The sequence below is a fragment of the Spermophilus citellus genome, assembly GCF_964194105.1.
Source record: "Spermophilus citellus genome assembly, chromosome: 18".
Classification (NCBI taxonomy): domain Eukaryota; kingdom Metazoa; phylum Chordata; class Mammalia; order Rodentia; family Sciuridae; genus Spermophilus; species Spermophilus citellus.
In genome coordinates this window covers 36,304,875-36,324,043 of record NC_138200.1, presented here as the reverse complement: position 1 = coordinate 36,324,043, position 19,169 = coordinate 36,304,875, and the positions used below count along the sequence as shown (strand labels likewise).

General features: G+C 43.7%; 1 protein-coding gene across 1 annotated transcript in view; it reads right to left on the bottom strand.

Annotated features, from left to right (window-relative positions):
• Nucleotides 1-15,327, bottom strand: part of LOC308637873 (uncharacterized protein C16orf78) — a gene marked incomplete at both ends in the record, with an annotated part of 30,024 nt that extends 14,697 nt beyond the window's left edge. Inside the window, 3 exons of the mRNA XM_081274721.1 lie at nucleotides 11,304-11,430; nucleotides 12,027-12,104; nucleotides 15,178-15,327. Coding sequence (XP_081130847.1) covers nucleotides 11,304-11,430; nucleotides 12,027-12,104; nucleotides 15,178-15,327 — 355 coding nt within the window. The remainder of the gene's footprint in view (nucleotides 1-11,303; nucleotides 11,431-12,026; nucleotides 12,105-15,177) is intronic.
• Between the last annotated feature and the right edge of the window lie 3,842 nt (nucleotides 15,328-19,169).

The window sequence follows — 19,169 nt, the reverse complement described above, 5'->3', positions numbered from 1 at the left end:
GTGAGAATTGAGCATGTAGTTGGCTCCATGTCTTCCTAGGCTTTGCTTTGTCTTGAACTTGTCTCCCAGTCCAGGTCCCACCCACTCAGTAGGACTTTTATCAGACTGTGCAGGAAGTGCCTCTTGCTGAGCCCAGTCCCAGCCCTGCCTCAGTTCTGGGTGCCACATCTGAATACCCAGTGTCTCCCAGATGTCTCTATAGATACCTGCTGCTGTGCTTAGGCTGGCCCCCTTTCTGCCCTCTAGTGGCTGCTCATTGTATTACACTAGGGAAGACTAGCTGTCTTCATTTTCGAACAGGGTGTTTGTCTTGGAGGGAGAGAAGAACCAGAGAGAAAAGGTTTCAGTAGCTGGAAAGTCAGCCTGCCCTGCTGCATCCTTCTTAATTGAGAAGTAAATAATAATTACTTTTTTATTAGAGCATTATAATTATACATAGTGTTGGGTTCATTTGGACAAAATCATACATGCAAAGAATTTGATTTCAATTCCCATTTCCCCCTCCTCTTCACCCCTTTGTTTTTGATTGGTACTTTCTACATATAGATAAAGGTGAAATTCTCTTTGGTACATTTGTACTTGTATATTGTTAGAGTCTGTAAACAAGTCAGGATGGCGCCTGGCATTTTGCCAGAGGGAGTGGTTTGTGAAGTAAGGCCAGCGAGCCATTAAGTGTGGAGATTCCTTATTGGTTGACTGATGTATCTAGTTTATGCTAATTAAGATAAGCTGTGTGGAATGTATAAATACCTCTGTTGTCCTACAATAAACAGCTTCCACTCCTGCTATATCAATCTACACAAGTTGCTCGTCACCCCCCGGTTATTTTGCTGCAGCCGGACTGCGACAGTATATAACATGATTTTGTTAAGTTCATTCCATATTTCTTCCCCTCCCCCTTCCTTCCTCTCTTCCTCTTGCTCTCCTCCTCTACTCCATCCATCTTCCCTTTATCTTTATGATAACTGATCCCTTCCCCCACTGCCTCCTTTCCCTTATTTTGCTCCCATAGTTTCCACCCATGAGAGAAAACAATCCACTCTTGATTTTCTCACTCTGGATTATTTCACTTAGCATAATTTTCTTTCATTTACTGGCAAGTGTTATTATTTCATCTTCTTTACGGCTGAGTAAAACTCCATCCTGTGCATCTATACCACATTTCCTTTATCCATTCATCTACGGATGACACCGAGGCTGGTTCCATAGTTGGGTGATTGTGAATTATGCTGCTATAAACATGGGTATGCATGTGCCACTGTAGTAAGATGACTTCAGTTCTTCAGGGTACATGCCCAGGTGTGGGACAGCTAGGTCTCTGGTGGTTCCAATCCTAGTGTTTTGAGGAATCTCCACACTGCCTTCCAGAGTGATTGTACTAATTTGCAGTCACACCAACAATGTATGGGTTTACCTCTTCCCCCACATCCTTATTATTATTTGTATTGTTGATCTTTGACATTCTCACAGGAATGAGATGAAATCTGAGTGTAGTTTGGATTTCCATTTCCCTGTTTGCTAGAGATATTGAACTTTTTTTTCATATATATATATATATATATATATATTGGCCATTTGTGTTTCTTCTTTTGAGAAATGTCTATTTAGTTCTTTGGCCCATTTATTGATTGAGTTATTTGTTTTTTTGGCATTGAGTTCTTCAAGTTCTTTAGGTATTAATCCCCTGTCAGATAAGTAGCTGGTAAAGATTTTTTAAACATTCTTTAGACTCTTTTTTCACTTTCTTAATAATCTCCATTGCTGAGCAGGAGCTTTTTAATTTGATAGCATCATACTTATTGATTCCTGGTTTTATTTCTTGAGCTTTAGGGGTCTCGTTGAGGAAATCAATGCCTGTACCTATAGGATGCAGTGATGATCCTATGTCTTGTAGCAGTTGCAAGGTTTTTTGATCTAATCCTAAGTCTGATCCATTCTGATTTGACTTTTGTGCATGGTACAAGGGATCTAATTTCATTCTTCTACATATGGATATCCATTTTCCCCAGCACCATTTGTTTAAAAAGCCTGTCTTTTCTCCAACATATATTTTTTTGGCACCTTTGTCAAATACAGATGACTGTGTGGGTTTATCTGTCTCATATTCTGTTCCATTGGTCTTCATATCTCTTTTGATACCAATACCATGCTGTTTCTGTTATGACAGCTCTGTAGTATAATTTCTGATCAAGTATTATGATACCTCCTGATTTGCTTTTCTTGCTCAATATTGCTTTGACTATTCTGGGTCTCTTATTCTTCCAAAGGAATTTAAAATAGTATTTTCTAGTTCTGTGAACAATGTCATTGATATTTTTCTGGGAATTTCATTGAATCTATATATTGCTTTTGGTAGCCTGGCCATGTTGACAGTATTAATTCTGTCTATCCAAGAACATGGGAGGTCTTTCCATCTTCTAAAATCTTCTAAATTTCTTTCTTCAGTTTTCTATCATTTTCATTGTGGAGATCTTTCATCCCCTTAGTTAGATTAATTCCCGAGTTTTTGTTTTCATTTTTTTGTTTTTAGGTTATTTTGAATGGGATGGTTTTCCTGATTTTTTTCTCAGTAGACTCACTGTTGGAGTGCAGAAAAGCTATTGATTTAAGAGTGTTGATCTTGAATCCTCCTATTTGCTGAAAAGCTTTTTTTTTTCAATTAAGTGTGATGTTGGTTTTGAGTTTGTCATACATAATCTATTTTGTGTGTGTGTGTGTGTGTGTGTGTGTGTGTTGGGGGGCAGCTGGGGACTGAACCCAGGGCCTTGTGCATACAAGACAATCACTCTACCAACTGAGCTATGTCCCCAGCCCCAAGTTTACATATATAATCTTTAGGTTGGGGTAAGTTCCTTCAATCCCCTTGTTTTTAACATAAATGGTGCTGTATTTTACCAAAGGCCTTTTCTAGATCTATCAAGATGGTCATATGATTCTTGTTCTTAATTATATTTAAGTGGTGAATTATATTTGATGTGTTGTAAGTTGAACCAACCTTGCATCCCTGAAGTGAAGCCACCTTGATCATGGCATATTATCTTTATAATATACCATACGTTTTTAAAAAATATTTTTAATGTAGATGGACACAATACCTTTATTTTATTTACTTATTTTTTTATGTGTTTCTGAGGTTTGAACCCAGAGCCTCACAATGCTAGGCAAGTGCTCTCCCACTGAGCCACAACTCCAGTCCCATTTGAAAGCAGTTTGCTAATATTTTAAAAAGGATTTTTTGCATCTGTATTTATCAGGGAGAATCCATCAGGTCCTGGGTTCTTTGTTGGAAGGCTTTAACTTCTGTTTCAATTCCATTACTTGTTATTGATCTATTTAGGTTTTCTGTATCTTCCTGTTCCAATTTGGGCAGGTCATATGTGTCTAGAAATTTGTCAATGTCCTCTACATTTTGCAGGTGATTGGAGTATAAATTTTAAAATAGTTTCTAAGGATCCTCTGGGTTTCAGAAGTGTCTGTGCTGTATCTCTTTTTTCATCTCTAATTTTATTGACTTGGGTCTCTCTTTCTTTTGGTTAGTTTGGTTAAGGGTTTATCTGTCTTATCTTTTCAAAGAACCAACTCTTTGTTGCAGTAATAATGCATATTTTTTTCTCAATTTCATTAATTTTGACTCTGATCTTAATTATTTTCTGGATTCTACTAATTTGGGACTTAGTTTGTTCTTCTTTTTCCAAGGCCTTGAGGTGAAGCATAAGCTTATTTATTTGAGATCGCTCTGTTTTTTTGTTTTTTTTTTTAAATCTAGGCACTCAATGACATGAAGTTTCCTCTTAGTGCTGCTTTTATACTGTCCCAGAGACTTTTATATGTTGTATTTGTGTTCTCATTTGTTTCTAAGAATTTCTTCTCTCATTTCTTCTTTGATCCATTCTCTAATTTAAAGAATATTGTTTAATCTTCATGTGAGCATGGGGTTTCTATTATTTTCCTTGCTATTTATTTCTAGCTTTATTCCAACACGGTCTGATATGATATATGGAATTATATATATATTTTTTCTTTTGTTTTTTACTTGCTAAGGCTTATATTGTGACTAGAATATGGCCTATTTTGAAAAATGTTCCATGAACTGGTGAGAATAAGGTAAATTCAGCTGTTTTGGGGTGAAGGATTCTGTGATGTCTATTAGATCCATCTGTTTTATACTGTTTTTTAAGTTAGTGATATCTTCTTTGATTTTATGCTTTGATGAATTGTCCATTGGTGATAAGGGTGTGTTGAAATTACCCCATTTTATTGTATTGGGGCCTATCTGGGGTTTAATATCAAGGAGTATTTTCTTTTAATGTAATTGGGTGTACTGACATTTGGGGCATAAATGTTGATATCATAAATGTTGATATAATATCTTCTTATTGGCTTGTTCCCTTTATCAGGATGTAGTGTAATCAGCTCTTCTGATTAATTTTTACTTGAAATCAACTTTTTCAGATATGATAAAAATTTTCCAGTTTGTTTTTAGACTTAATTATGGATGTTTTCCCATCCTTTTACCTTCATTCTGTGGATATCTTTGCCTTTGAAATGAGTCTTTGGCAATCTGCACATGGCTGGGTCTTGTCTTTTGATCCATTCCTGCTCATCTGTGATTTTAATTGGGGAGTCCAGACCATTTATATTCTCGGTATTATCATGGATATGTGTTTGTGGTTTACTGCTCTTTTGATATTTTTGTTTTATTTAAGTCCGTCTTGATTCTCATTTAGATGATTAGTCTTCTATTGACCTTCATCTATGTGGAAGTTTGGGGGGTAGTTTTGGGGGTTCCTCTGTGTGCATTTTATCTTTGAGAATGATTTAGTCAGTGGGTATAAGTTTCTTTTAGGGAAGGAGCTGATTCTGTCTAGGAAAATACCTTGAAAGGAGGCTACTTTGGGAATGAGACAGAAGAAAGAAAGATCTCTCCAAACAACAGCTGGTGGAAATGTGCGGAGGAATGCAGAGGAGGGGGAGAAGGAAAGGATGGTGAGAGGAAGGAATGCTGGGCAGGACGGTATGGGGGTGAGGCAAGCAAGGTGTCTTGGGCAAAACTGAAGAGGTCCCAGTGTCAGGTTGACACCAGTGCCCTGTCAGTATTAGGCACTGATTTGTGCCCTGGGTGCCTGTCTTCACCTAGTCCCAGTCTTGGAATTGAGGAAAAACCTCAGGAAGCTACGATCTGCAAGGAACTGTAGCCAGGAAAAACCTTCTGGGGGTAGGGAAAAAAGGACTTTGAACAGGGGGGCGTCATAATCAGCCTCTGGTTTCTTTGCTGTCGAATCTGACTCAATTCCTTCCTTCAGTTGCCCCCAAACCTTTGGTTAAATTTGCTTATATATAAAGGCTTCATGTGACAGGTTTGAGGGGAAACCAGGAAATAGGGCTGTTCTGTGTCTGGGTTGGCAGGGAGAAGGGAAAATCTACTAGAAGCAACAGAGAGATTGAGGACCCAGGAGGACCAGAACTTTGGAGCCAGACATAACACTGGGGACTCACAGAAAACTTGGGAAGTCCTTCCCATAGGACACAAGCCAATCTTGTTTTTTTTTTTTTTTTTTTTTTTTGTACCAGGAATTGAACTCAGGGGCACTCGACCACTGAGCCACATCCCCAGCCCTAGTTTATATTTTATTTAGAGACAGGGTCTCACTGAGTTGCTGAACGCCTCACCATTGCTGAGGCTGGCTTTGAACTCACAATCCTCCTGCCTCAGTCTTCAGAGTTGCTGGGATTACAGGCATGTGCCACCCTGCCCAGCCCAATCTTGTTTTATTTTTTTAAATAAATTTTTTCATTTTGGAATGATTATGGATTTAAAGAAAAATTGCAAAGAAAATATGGAGTGTTCCTGTACAGTCTTTATTCAGTTTTCTTGAATGCTGACATCTTTTATGCCCACAGACCATTCATCAAGACTAAGAAATAAACATTGGTACATTACAGAGCTTTTTTTGGATTTTATCAGTTTTTCCACTAAAATGCTATTCGGGGACTCAGTCCAGGATCCTATACTGTATTGAAAGCAGTCATATTTAAATCTGACAGGCCACTGACTACAGTTTGATTACACTGTCTTTGGTGCATTAAATAAAAAGGGGGGGAAACATGGCGGCGGGCGCAGAGAGATCAAGTCTCTGACCTCTTCAGCTGTGCAGGCATAGGGAGTCGTAAACAACCTAAATCTGTTTGCTCAGGATCACTAGGCAATGCTGAGCTGACGTGGATCTGGGGCGAACAGTCTGGGCCTCTCAGAACACACACTGAGCCCGGATTGGCTGAATTCAAGCTCCCGTCACCTGCTTCCCGCAGACAAACAGCTGTGACTCAGCACTAATCCATCCTGCTGAAACAACTGGTCAGCCCTTCTCATCCTACAGAGGTAAATGCCTACCGAGCCTTCATAGGTAGTGGCCACAGGTTTGAAACGGGGCTTGGGAGAGACAGTAAGGACCCACCCGTTGCATTGGTCGCCCGGCAAAGGGAAACGAACTGTTGCCATTTGCAAGAGATACCACCATGGCAGAGAACTGACGTCATCAGACTGCGGCGGAGGAGATAACTTCATTGAAACCTGCGGCTACAGGTGTGTAATTCCCTAGCCTTCCCTCTCCACACATCGGGGAAACCTTTAGGGCCCCTCCCAGCTCTCAATATCACAATCAATAACCTAGACTTAACTGACATATATAGAATATATCAACCATCATCAAATGGATATACTTTTTTCTCAGCAGCACATGGATCCTTCTCAAAAATAGACCATATATTATGTCATAGGGCAACCCTCAGTAAATATAAAGGGGTGGAGATAATACCTTGCATTTTATCTGATCATAATGGAATGAAACTGGAAATCAATGATAAAAGAAGGAAGGAAAAATCCTACATCACATGGAAAATGAACAATATGTTACTGAATGATCAATGGGTTACAGAAGACATAAAGGAGGAAATCAAAAAATTCTTAGAGATAAATGAAAATACAGACACAACATATCGGAATCTATGGGACACAATGAAAGCAGTTTTAAGAGGAAAATTCATCGCCTGGTGGTCATTCCTCAAAAAAAGAAAAAAACAACAAATAAATGAGCTCACACTTCATCTCAAAGCCCTAGAAAAGGAAGAGCAAAACAACAGCAAATGTAGCAGAAGGCAAGAAATAATTAAAATCAGAGCGGAAATCAATGAAATTGAAACAAAACAAACTATTGAAAAAATTAACAAAACTAAAAGTTGGTTCTTCGAAAAAATAAATAAGATCGACAGACCTTTAGCCATGCTAACGAAGAGAAGAAGAGAGAGAACTCAAATTACTAACATACAGGATGAAAAAGGCAATATCACAACAGATGCTACAGAAATACAGAAGACAATTGGAAATTATTTTGAAAACCTGTATTCCAATAAAATAGAAGATAGTGAAGACATCGATAAATTTCTTAAGTCATATGATTTGCCCAGACTGAGTCAGGAGGATACACACAATTTGAACAGACCAATATCAATGGATGAAATTGAAGAAGCCATCAAAAGACTACCAACCAAAGAAAAGGACCGGATGGGTATATAGCAGAGTTTTACAAAACCTTTAAAGAAGAATTAATACCAATACTTTTCAAGTTATTTCAGGAAATAGAAAAAGAGGGAGCTCTTCCAAATTCATTCTATGAGGCCAACATCACCCTGATTCCGAAACCAGACAAAGACACCTCAAAGAAAGAAAACTACAGACCAATATCTCTAATGAACCTAGATGCAAAAATCCTCAATAAAATTCTGGCGAATCGAATACAAAAACACATCAAAAAAATTGTGCACCATGATCAAGTGGGATTCATCCCTGGGATGCAAGGATGGTTCAATATACGAAATCAATAAATGTTATTCACCACATCAATAGACTTAAAGATAAGAACCATATGATCATCTCGATAGACGCAGAGAAAGCATTCGACAAAGTACAGCATCCCTTTATGTTCAAAACATTAGAAAAACTAGGGATAACAGGAACTTACCTTGACATTGTAAAAGCTATCTATGCTAAGCCTCAGGCTATCATCATTCTGAATGGACAAAAGTTAAAGGCATTCCCTCTAAAATCTGGAGCAAGACAGGGATGCCCTCTCTCACCACTTCTATTCTCGAAACACTGGCCAGAGCAATTAGACAGACGAAAGAAATTAAACGCATAAAAATAGGAAAAGAAGAACTTAAATTATCACTATTTGCAGATGACATGATTCTATACCTAGAAGACCCAAAAGGGTCTACAAAGAAACTACTAGAACTAATAAATGAATTCAGCAAAGTGGCAGGATATAAAATCAACACGCATAAATCAAAGGCATTTCTGTATATCAGCGACAAATCCTCTGAAATGGAAATGAGGACAACCACTCCATTCACAATATCCTCAAAAAAAAATAAAATACTTGGGAATCAACCTAACAAAAGAGGTGAAAGACTTATACAATGAAAACTACAGAACCCTAAAGAGAGAAATTGAAGAAGATCTTAGAAGATGGAAAAATATACCCTGTTCATGGATAGGCAGAACTAACATCATCAAAATGGCGATATTACCAAAAGTTCTCTATAGGTTTAATGCAATGCCAATCAAAATCCCAACGGCATTTCTTGTAGAAATAGATAAAGCAATCATGAAATTCATATGGAAAAATAAAAGACCCAGAATAGCAAAAACAATTCTAAACAGGAAGTGTGAATCAGGCGGTATAGCGATACCAGATTTCAAACTATATTACAGAGCAGTAGTGACAAAAACAGCATGGTACTGGTACCAAATCAGGCGGGTGGACCAATGGTATAGAATAGAGGACACAGAAACCAATCCACAAAATTACAACTTTCTTATATTTGATAAAGGGGCTAAAAGCATGCAATGGAGGAAGGATAGCATCTTCAACAAATGGTGTTGGGAAAACTGGAAATCCATATGCAACAAAATGAAACTGAATCCCTTTCTCTCACCATGCACAAAAGTTAACTCAAAATGGATCAAGGAGCTTGATATCAAATCAGACACTCTGCGTCTGATAGAAGAAAAAGTTGGCTCCGATCTACATATTGTGGGGTCAGGCTCCAAATTCCTTAATAGGACGCCCATAACACAAGAGTTAATAACAAGAATCAACAAATGGAACTTACTTAAACTAAAAAGTTTTTTCTCAGCAAGAGAAACAATAAGAGAGGTAAATAGGGAGCCTACATCCTGGGAACAAATTTTTACTCCTCACACTTCAGATAGAGCCCTAATATCCAGAGTATACAAAGAACTCAAAAAATTAGACAATAAGATAACAAATAACCCAATCAACAAATGGGCCAAGGACCTGAACAGACACTTCTCAGAGGAGGATATACAATCAATCAACAAGTACATGAAAAAATGCTCACCATCTCTAGCAGTCAGAGAAATGCAAATCAAAACCACCCTAAGATACCATCTCACTCCAGTAAGATTGGCAGCCATTAGGAAGTCAAACAACAACAAGTGCTGGCGAGGATGTGGAGAAAAGGGTACACTTGTACATTGCTGGTGGGACTGCAAACTGGTGCGGCCAATTTGGAAAGCAGTGTGGAGATTCCTGGGAAAGATGGGAATGGAACCACCATTTGACCCTGCTATTGCCCTTCTCGGACTATTCCCTGAAAGACCTTAAAAGAGCATGCTACAGGGATGCTGCCACATCGATGTTCATAGCAGCACAATTCACAATAGCTAGACTGTGGAACCAACCCAGATGCCCTTCAATAGATGAATGGATAAAAAAATGTGGCATCTATACACAATGGAGTACTATGCAGCAATAAAAAATGACAAAATCATAGAATTTGCAGGGAAATGGATGGCACTAGAGCAGATTATGCTTAGTGAAGCTAGCCAATCCCTAAAAAACAAATACCAAATGTCTTCTTTGATATAATGAGAGCAACTATGAACAGAGCAGGGAGGAAGAGCAGGAAGAAAAGATTAACATTAAACAGAGACATGAGATTGGAGGGAAAGGGAGAGAAAAGGGAAATTGCATGGAAATGAAGGGAGACCCTCATTGCTATACAAAATTACATATAAGAGATTGTGAGGGGAATGGCAAAATAAACAAGGAGAGAAATGAATTACAGTAGATGGGGTAGAGAGAGAAGATGGGAGGGGAGGGGAGGGGGGATAGTAGGGGATAGGAAAGGTAGCAGAATACAACAATTACTAATAGGGCATTATGTAAAATTGTGGATGTGTAACCGATGTGATTCTGCAATCTGCATTTGGGGTAAAATTGGGGGTTCATAACCCACTTCAATCTAATGTATGAAATATGATATGTCAAGAGCTTGGTAATGTTGTGAACAACCAATAAAAAAAAATTTAAAAAAATATGTGACATAAAAATAAATAAATAAATAAATAAATAAAAATAAAAAGGGGGGGAAAGACATATTTTGGGCACAATTGAGGCAACATTAGGTGGTAGAATCGGCAGCTCCCATTCAAAGGCTCTTGCCTGCTTTTCCCTTGGGCTAGCTGGAATCCCTTCCAGATTTCTCTTTCACCTCCTCCTTCTGTTTCAAAAGACCATGCACAACTAATGCATCTGCTATTCTAACCTCATGATACACCTACCCCAAATTTTAGCAAAATTTTTACTTAGCAATCGTCACTGATATTTATTGAGCATCTCCCCTGTGTCAGAGTGGACACCGTACATGCAACATCTTGCCGAAGCCCCTCTGCCGCACTATGAGGCAGGTAATGTTATTGTCCCATTTTACACGTGAGAAAACTGGACCATAGGGATGGAGAGGCTTGCCCAGATCACACAATGCTGAGTCCATCACAAAGTGGTGGAACACGGGGTTCAGAACTTGGAAGTGGGGCTTTGGTGTAACTGACACCTGCTCCTCCCTAGGTGTGAGCAGGGCCTTGGCAGGCCTTCAGGTCTGCAGGTGTGGCACCTTTTGTGATTGACACTGTCACCGTATCTAAATTAATTAAATAATTGGGAATTCATGGGGTCAGTGTTATCAAAATGATCTGGGAACTCAGAATACATTATATTGATTTCCCGAGAAGAGAGAATTCACAGGGGTGGCTGCAGCTACTGGCCTCCTGTCCAGGTCACCCCCTGCTTGCCATAGGGCGTGATCCCTACAGAGACTCTACGTGGGTTTCCTGGGTGCACAAGGGTTGGATTGACGTGGATGCCTTTGAGCCAAGGATGGTAGGAGTTTTGGTTCCTCTGACAGGAAGGACCTCAGGAGGACACTTCTGGGCCCCTTACCAGACCTCCGGGAGCTTTCCTTATTATAGGCGGTGGATGCTATGCTGAGGCGGGCTCCCATTTGCTCTGACCCGAACATCCTCCGGTAGAGGGCTTCCTCATTCTTAACAGAGTTTTTCTTGACCGCCTGGGAAGGAGCAGGGGAGAAGGTACATCTTTGTTACGGGGGTCTGCTTTGTCCGCTCCCCTCCCCCACACACACCAATTCAAAAGTTTTGCTCAAAGACCCACAAAGGCAAAGAGGAGAGAGCTTCCCTGGCCTCTGGGAGAGTCTTGGAGGGGGCAGGGAGCTGCTCCTAACGCTGTCCTCCCATCTCTCCCTGCCTCAGGGGGAGGCCGGGAGGGGCCAGAGCCCCCTAGGGCTGGGGCTGCCCCTATAATCACACGACCAGGGGGTTCTTCCCACTGGGTCGCAGGGTTCTCCTCTTTGAGAGGATTCTCCTGGGAGAGTTGGGGGGAACGGCAGGTGGAGGAGGATGTCCCGCTGTGACACTTTACTACAGGTCTGCAGGGGTTGGTCGGGTGAAGCTGGACAGGGTGGGAGGTGGGTGCAGATGGTTCATCTGGGTGTCGGTGTGGGGCAGGAGTGCATTGCAGAGCCCTGAATTTTAAAATGTAGCTGGACACTGCAGGCGGAGAGTGGGCTCCCCTCATCCAGATGGCGAGGCGGCGGGGCGGGGCCGGGGGGAGCTCGGTCACCTGGGGGGTCACCTTGGCTCCTACCTGCTGTTTCGCTACTTTGCGTTTCTTCTTTTCCTTCTCAGTGGCTTTGGGGGGCAGCTCCACCTTGGTTTTTGACTTCTGAAAAAGGCAGAAGTGGAGAGACCCTCAGTGTCCTCACGAGGATTCCCAACTTCCGTCCCCAGGGAGGAGGAGTCTCCCTGGACAGTAGGCTGCTGCCTCCGCGTACCCAAAGGCTTGTCTTCCTGTTCCCCTCCCTGTCCCCAGTTCTCCAGGTACCTGCTGCTCCTCAGGCCACTGCCCCAGGAATGACCTTCTGGACCTCAGGTCTGGTCTTGTCCCTTTCCACCTCAATCTGTCTGTAGCTCCTTGTCACTCAATTCCCTGTGCTCCCTCAAGTGGCCTTCTGCCTGTCACTTCCCTGCTCAGCCCCAAACTGCACCTGCAGGAAAGCTGTCTTGCAGCAGAGCCGGCTTACTCAGAACTGGGGTGGCCCAGGCCGCACCCTCCTCTCCTCCCACCCCACTTCCCCATCCTGTCTTCCCGAAGTGGCCATCACACTAAACGTCACACTAAATCCTGTCCTTCCCCTGGAGGCTCCTTGTGACTGTCAAGGAGACGAGCATTCCCTGCTCTGAGTCTGAGCTCCTTGTTCGTGGTCTGTGCTTGGCCTTACAGGGCCACAGTGGAAGCAGGGCGGGTCATTAGCCATCTCTAGGGTCCCTGGGCAAAGAGCCCCACAGGGCTGCCTGAAGGAAGCTCCTCAGTCTGTAAGAACTGGGGGCTGGGGGTGCTGAAGCATCCTGGGACAGACGGAGTTGAGGTTCTCCTCTGGAGATGAGCCATTATTATTATTATTATTATTATTATTATTATTATTATTATTATTATTTTGTGGTGCTGGGGATTGAACCCATGGCCTTGTGCATGCGAGGCAAGCTCTCTACCAACTGAGCTGGATCCCCAGCCGTGGCCCAGGCCACTTGGAGCAGCTGGGGTTCCGGGTCAGGCTGCCTGGGTTGGAATCCTGATTTGTCTGTCATTCAGGGACGGCATAACCTTGGGAAATCACTGCTCTCTCAGTGGCTTTTTCTCCTTAGCTGAGGACTGGGGACAATGGTAAGGTCTACCTCCCAAGATTCTCATGAGAAATAGGTGATTTACTGCAGGTAGGTGCCAAGCTGCCCAGGAAGGATGCAGGCAGTCTTGGCGCAGGTGCATGTTTCCATGGTGGCCAGGTGGAGGGAGCTGTCCAAGGGCTTCAGGGATGGGAGTAGCCAGATTGCCTTCTAAGGAGGGCGGAGTGGGTCCCTTCAAAGTTTTGTTGGGCTTAGTAGGGCGGGGGGAGGGGGTTGGAAGTTGGGACCAGGGCTGAGTGTTCAGGTCAAGAGGAGAGAGGGTAAAGCCATCTCCTCAGGGTGGTCCTCCTCCTATGGCCCCAATTATCAGTCCTCAGTATCCCCACAGGGGCTCCTGGAGTATCCCAAGCGTCCCCAAGGCTGGGTGGAAGTGACATGGTGAAGCCTTAGACCCAAGGAAAGTGCACCAGCCACAGTTCAGAGCTCTTGGTGGCTGGGACTCTGGACTTCGGGGCTCTTCTTTGATGCCAAATGGATCACAGGAGGCAGCAGTGATCTGAGATGGGGGCAAAGCCCAGATTGCCGTGACCCATCCCAGAAGGAAGGAGAGGAGGCTGAAGGGGCTGGAGGGAGGTGGACAAGCCTTTTCCCAGCCAGGTCCACTAATGGGTCTCCCGCCACCTCCTGCTGTCCGGGACCTGCCACGTAAGATCTGTCACCCTCTTTCTTAGGAGCTTCTCTAAAATTCCAGAACAAATGTTCCCTCACGGGGTCCCAGATTATTTACAATAAAAGCCGTGTGTACGGTAAAGCTGTTAAGACGTTATTGTAACCCTAGTGAAGGAGATGGGGACATTCTAATGTGAAAGTGAATGGGATTCTGGGATCGAGATTGAGTTCTGAGGGAGGCGGGTGTCGGTAAGTCACGAGCACCTTAGTGGAAAATGTGTTCATCAGGTGTCTTTTAAATTGTCGCAGGGAATTAGCTCTCAAGGCCTTTTTGGCTGTCTAAGAAGCAAGCAGGTCAGGAGAACCGGGGTGATCCCGAAGGGCAGGGGTGCCGAGCCGGAGAAAGCCCAGTGGAGGGCGTTTCGGGGCGTTGGCCTAACGGAGTCCATGAGCTTGGGAATCGGATACCTTTGGGCTTGAGAACTGGGTCTGCCCTTAATTAACTGTGATCTCAAGAAAACGGCTTTGCTGCACCCCAGTCTCCTTATCCTTCAGTTGAGGGGTGGTCATGGCTCCTACCTTGGAGCCGGACTTGGAGCAGCTGAGGCATTAACCCCTCTGCGATGCCAGGCCAGTAAGGGATAAAGCTATTTGTAGGGTGAGCATCGTCACTAGTAATGCTGCTGTCACCCATCTTGCTCTGGGGTCAGAGGAGACAAGATCAGGTGGCATCTTCTGCAGAGGATACCACTTTCCAAGGACGTGGCTTGGTTCTTCATAGCTGATGGCCTGGGGTGGCGAGCTCTGAGGAGCACTAAGGGTCTAAAGTGGTTGCTGGACGTCCTGGGGAAGGACGGGGGGAGCCACCTCTGCTGGGGGTGGGAAATGGTGGCAGGAAGGAATGCCTTGGGCCAGGAGCCAGGATGAGGAAAGGGGCAGTTAGGGTCCCTGGGAAGGACTCCACCTGCCAACCCCGAGCCCCCAGGAGCTGCCCCTTGGCCCTCCCAGATACTGACCGAGGATAGCAATCCTCCTGGTTTGACTAAGCTGGAGCCAGTCTTTCCCTGACCCCCGACTGCCTTTTTCTTAGAACATTCGTACTTTAGGAAATGTGCATTTGTCACTTATTTGTCTCTGCCCCTCTGTGACATAAATCTTCTCTCAGCCCCTTGCCCATCTTCCACGCAGGAGTGTCCCTCCAGGACCTGGAGCCATTTCTTGAAGGACAGTCAAGAGAGGTTGGACTCCGATGGGTCTTTGGGGGGTGGTAGGAGGCTGAGGAGCACCAGTCCACAAACACAAGGACCTGCTGTCCCCAACCTACCCCCAGCATCCTCCAGAACCTTGCCACTAGCTCACTCTGGTACTTATAAAAAGGCTCCCTCATCTTGTTTGGGGGGAGATGTGAATAACGTCTTCCCACCATTTTTCTTGGCAATACCAACCTGGAGACCTAGCTTCTTCTTCCCCCGCCTCCGCTCCAGCCACTCCAACACCCGAGTGAGGTCAGACATCCGCCTCTCCTCGGGGGTCCTCCAAACGGACTTCCTCTCCGTGGGCATGGCTCTCTTTGGGTCCTCCTGGTCCTGGGACATGCTGGAGTGTTGGCTGTGCCTGGGTGGGAGGCTGGTGATCTCCTATTCTCTCGACCCCTGGGTCTTGATGTGCTCGTGCGTGTGATTCAGAAGGTGGCCTGTGGCCTCTCGATGTGATCACAAATAGCAGAGTTAGCAAGCAGCTTGGATGTCGGCCTGAAAAGAAGGCTGAGGGTGATTGTGAGGTCACGCTGGGCTTGGCAGCTGGTCCCTGGGGTGACAGTGGAGATGGCACTTTAGCTACATTCCAACTTTTCCCATGTGGCCACAGTCCCTCTTCAGGCACCGTCTTCCTCTGGACCTTTCTACGGCTTCCGAGACCGCCTCTCCATCTCCATTTCTGCAGAGATCTTGCTAAGACGAAGGTCAGCTCCGGTGTTTCCCTTTCTCAAAAATTTTCAGTGGGTCTCTGTTTCCTATTTTTTAAAAATGTAAATTTCCTAGTTCTTCCTCCCAGTTTTCCACAGTAGGTTCTAGTTAGAACACAGTGGTTTATAAGTTCAATTACTCTGTTCATTTCTTCATTCCACAGATAGTATCAGATACCTGCTGTGCTCCAGGCAGAGTGCTAGGGATACAATGCAGGAGAATGCAGGAGAATGTAGGCAGACCTCTGAAAGCCTGGGCTGAAGCCAGGTGCTGTGGTGCACGCCTGTAATCCCAGGGGTTTGGGAGGGTGAGACAGGAGAATCCTGAGTTCAAAGCCAGCCTCAGCAATGGTGAGGCACTAAGCAACTCAGTGAGACCCCATCTCTAAATAAACACAAAATAGGGCTGGGGATGTGGCTCAGTGGTCGAGTGCCCCTGAATTCAATCCCTGGTACAAAAAAAAAAAAAAACCCAAAACAAAAAACAAACAAACAAAAAACCCCAAAACTAAACATTTGCTGGAGGGATAAACAAGAAGCACGTGGTTCCTGTGTGAGTTCACAGTAACAAAGAAGGCTGGGCTCCCTGAAGGAAAGGAATTTGACTCTAGGAGGAAGCCCCATACAGTGGAACCAGACTTGGATGGGGTTCTGGGCGAGTCTCCTCTGAGTATCAGGTTAAGTGGGTTCCAACAGGGGTGCTGTCATCTGAATATTTGAGTCCCCCACAAATTCACATATTGAAATCTTAACCCCCAAGGTCATGGTACCAGGAAGTGGGGACCTTGGAGGTGATTAGTTCATGAGGCTGAGCCTTCATGGAATTAGCACTCTTATGTAAAAAGATGACATAGAATTAGCCAGCCCTTTCCATCTTGTGCTGATAGAACTAGAAAGTGCCATCTATGAACTTGGAAACAGGTCTTTACTAGATGCAGAATATGTTGGTGTCTGGATCTCGGATTTCCTAGACTCTGGAACTATGAGAAATAAATATTTGTGTTATAAGCCACCAGCCTATAGTGTTTTGTTACAGCAGCTCTAGTAGACTGTAACATCTAATAGGAGAGGGCTATGGACCAGAGGAAAGAGCATGTGCAAAGGTCCTCAGGCAGGATGGGAGGAGGGGCATGGCATACTTAAGGCCGGGGTGGCTAGAGAATCATGTGGTGAGAAACAATGTTGGTGAAGTAGGTGGAGTTCACAGGTACAGGACCCTGGAGGGCACAGACTCTGCTCAGGCTGGAAAGGTAATAGAAGCTAGGAGAACACAATAAGGGGGAGGAAGTGACATGGTCAGCGTCTTAGCTTTTATGCTGCTGTGACTAAAAGTTCTGACCAGAACAATTGAAGAGGAAGAAGTTTATTTGACGGCTGGCAGTTTCAGAGTTCCACAGAAGGCCCGCTCCATTCCTTGGGGCTTGAGGTGAGGCTGAACATCATGGTGGAGAGTGTGACAGAGGGAAGCAGCTCACATAATGATCAGAAAGCAGAGAGACTCCACTCTCCAGGTACAAAATATGTACCCATAGCCACGCCCACCCGCCTCCAGCCACCATGCAGTTAATCCCATCAGGGACCATTCACTGATTAGGTTAAAGCTCTCCCAGCCTGATCATTTCTCCTCGGAACCCTCTTGTATTGTCTCAGCGTGAGCTTCTGGGGGACACCTCACATCCAAATCCTAACAATCAGCCTCGTTTCCTCCCTCCCTCTTTTTCTTCCTACCTCACCCCTCCCTCCCTCCCTTCCTTCCTTCCTTCCCTTTTAACTGAAGGCAACTATGTATTGTGCCCGAATCACAGATGAGGACATCTGTAGGACTAGGACCCCAGAATCCTCCTCGTGGCTTTAAGTCACAACCTCCCTCTAAGGGTAAACATCATCTTAACTTCTAATTTCCTCCTGCTTTAACTTTTATATTTCTAATTTCCTCCTGGTTTTTGACCTTTTGCTCAATTCATACATTTTACAATTTTACTTGCAAGATTTTGACGGTCAATCCTTTTGTCTTTTACGTGGCGATGTCTTCATGTTACCTTCATTTTTGAAGAAAGACTTGCCAGGTAACAGAGTTCTTGTTGATGGTTTTCAGCAGGTTTCCTGGGCCCTTTCACCGCCCCCTGCCCGCCCTGTTTTATGTGAGAGGTTGGCGGTAATTGTGTTGTTGCTCCATTACTTGGGAGTTGTTCTTCTCTTGTTGATTTCTGTCTCTGTTTTGTCTTTTGACTGTTGCTCTGACGTGTCCAGGTGTGGATCTCTTTGCAGTTTTCCTACTTGAGGTTTATAGAACTTCTTGGATGTGTGTTGAATGTTTTTCATAAGATAATATAAGGTATCGGCCCTTGTTTTCTCCACAATTTTTTTCTCTGCTCCTTACTTTTAATTTTCTGCTTCTGGGACTCCCATTATACATGTGTTGGTGTGCTTGATGTTGTCCCACTCATCCCTAAAACTGTATTTTTCTTCACTTTTTCCCCCTCTGTTCTTCAGATGTGGATAATTTCTATTACTTTATCTTCAAGTTCATTTTTTCCTCTGCTCTATATAATCTGCTCTAATAAATCTTTCATTTCAATTGAATTTTCAACTCCAGAATTTCCATTTATTTTTCATAGTTTCTACCTCCTTATCTGAATTTTTATCTGCTGATTCATTTATGTCAGAACTTCATTTAAATTTTAAACATGGTTTGCTTTAATTCTCTGAATACATTTATAATAGCTATGTGAAGTCAGAGACTGTCTCTAGTAATTGCTTGTTCCCAGAGTATGTGTCACACTTTTCTGCTTTTTTTTTTTGCATATTTTATAGTTTTTTTGTTGTTGTTGAAAACTCAAGATTAAGAAATATTGTCATGCTCTGTTGATTGATATGTAATGGATAAGTTAATTCACTTGATTTAACCATTCCGCAATGGCCACATACATCAAACATCATGTCGTACACCATGGATAGATGCAGCTTTACCAATTTAAAAAAGAATATGGTAGCAACCCTGGATTCTGATCCCCATCCCTATGGTTCATGGTTCCTGTTTTTTCATTTGTTTCTTTGCTTACTAACTGACCTGACTCTGTGGACCCTGTCATCCTTGCCTGGGAAGCTGTGGATTCTGTCCTCCTAATAATATGAAGCTGCACGAGTTTCTGACGAGTCTCTCACAGCCTCACTTTGGAAGTTACATCCATCATTTTTTGCCACACTTTGTTTACGAGAAGCAAATGATCATGTCTGCTGCAGCCCCACAGGGAATTACCCAGGGCACCGAAACCAGGAGGTGAACCGAATTCAGGCCATCTACTTGTGCTGTCTTTTACTCTCTGCTGGGCTCTTTCTCATCCCTAGGTGTAGGCTCAGGGCTGGCTGGGAGGAGGGGGTGGCTGGACAGGACTCCCCCTAGCTTCTACTCTGCATGCCTGCACACAGCTTTAGCAGGACTATATCGGCCCCCAGGATTTGACCACAGTCTGA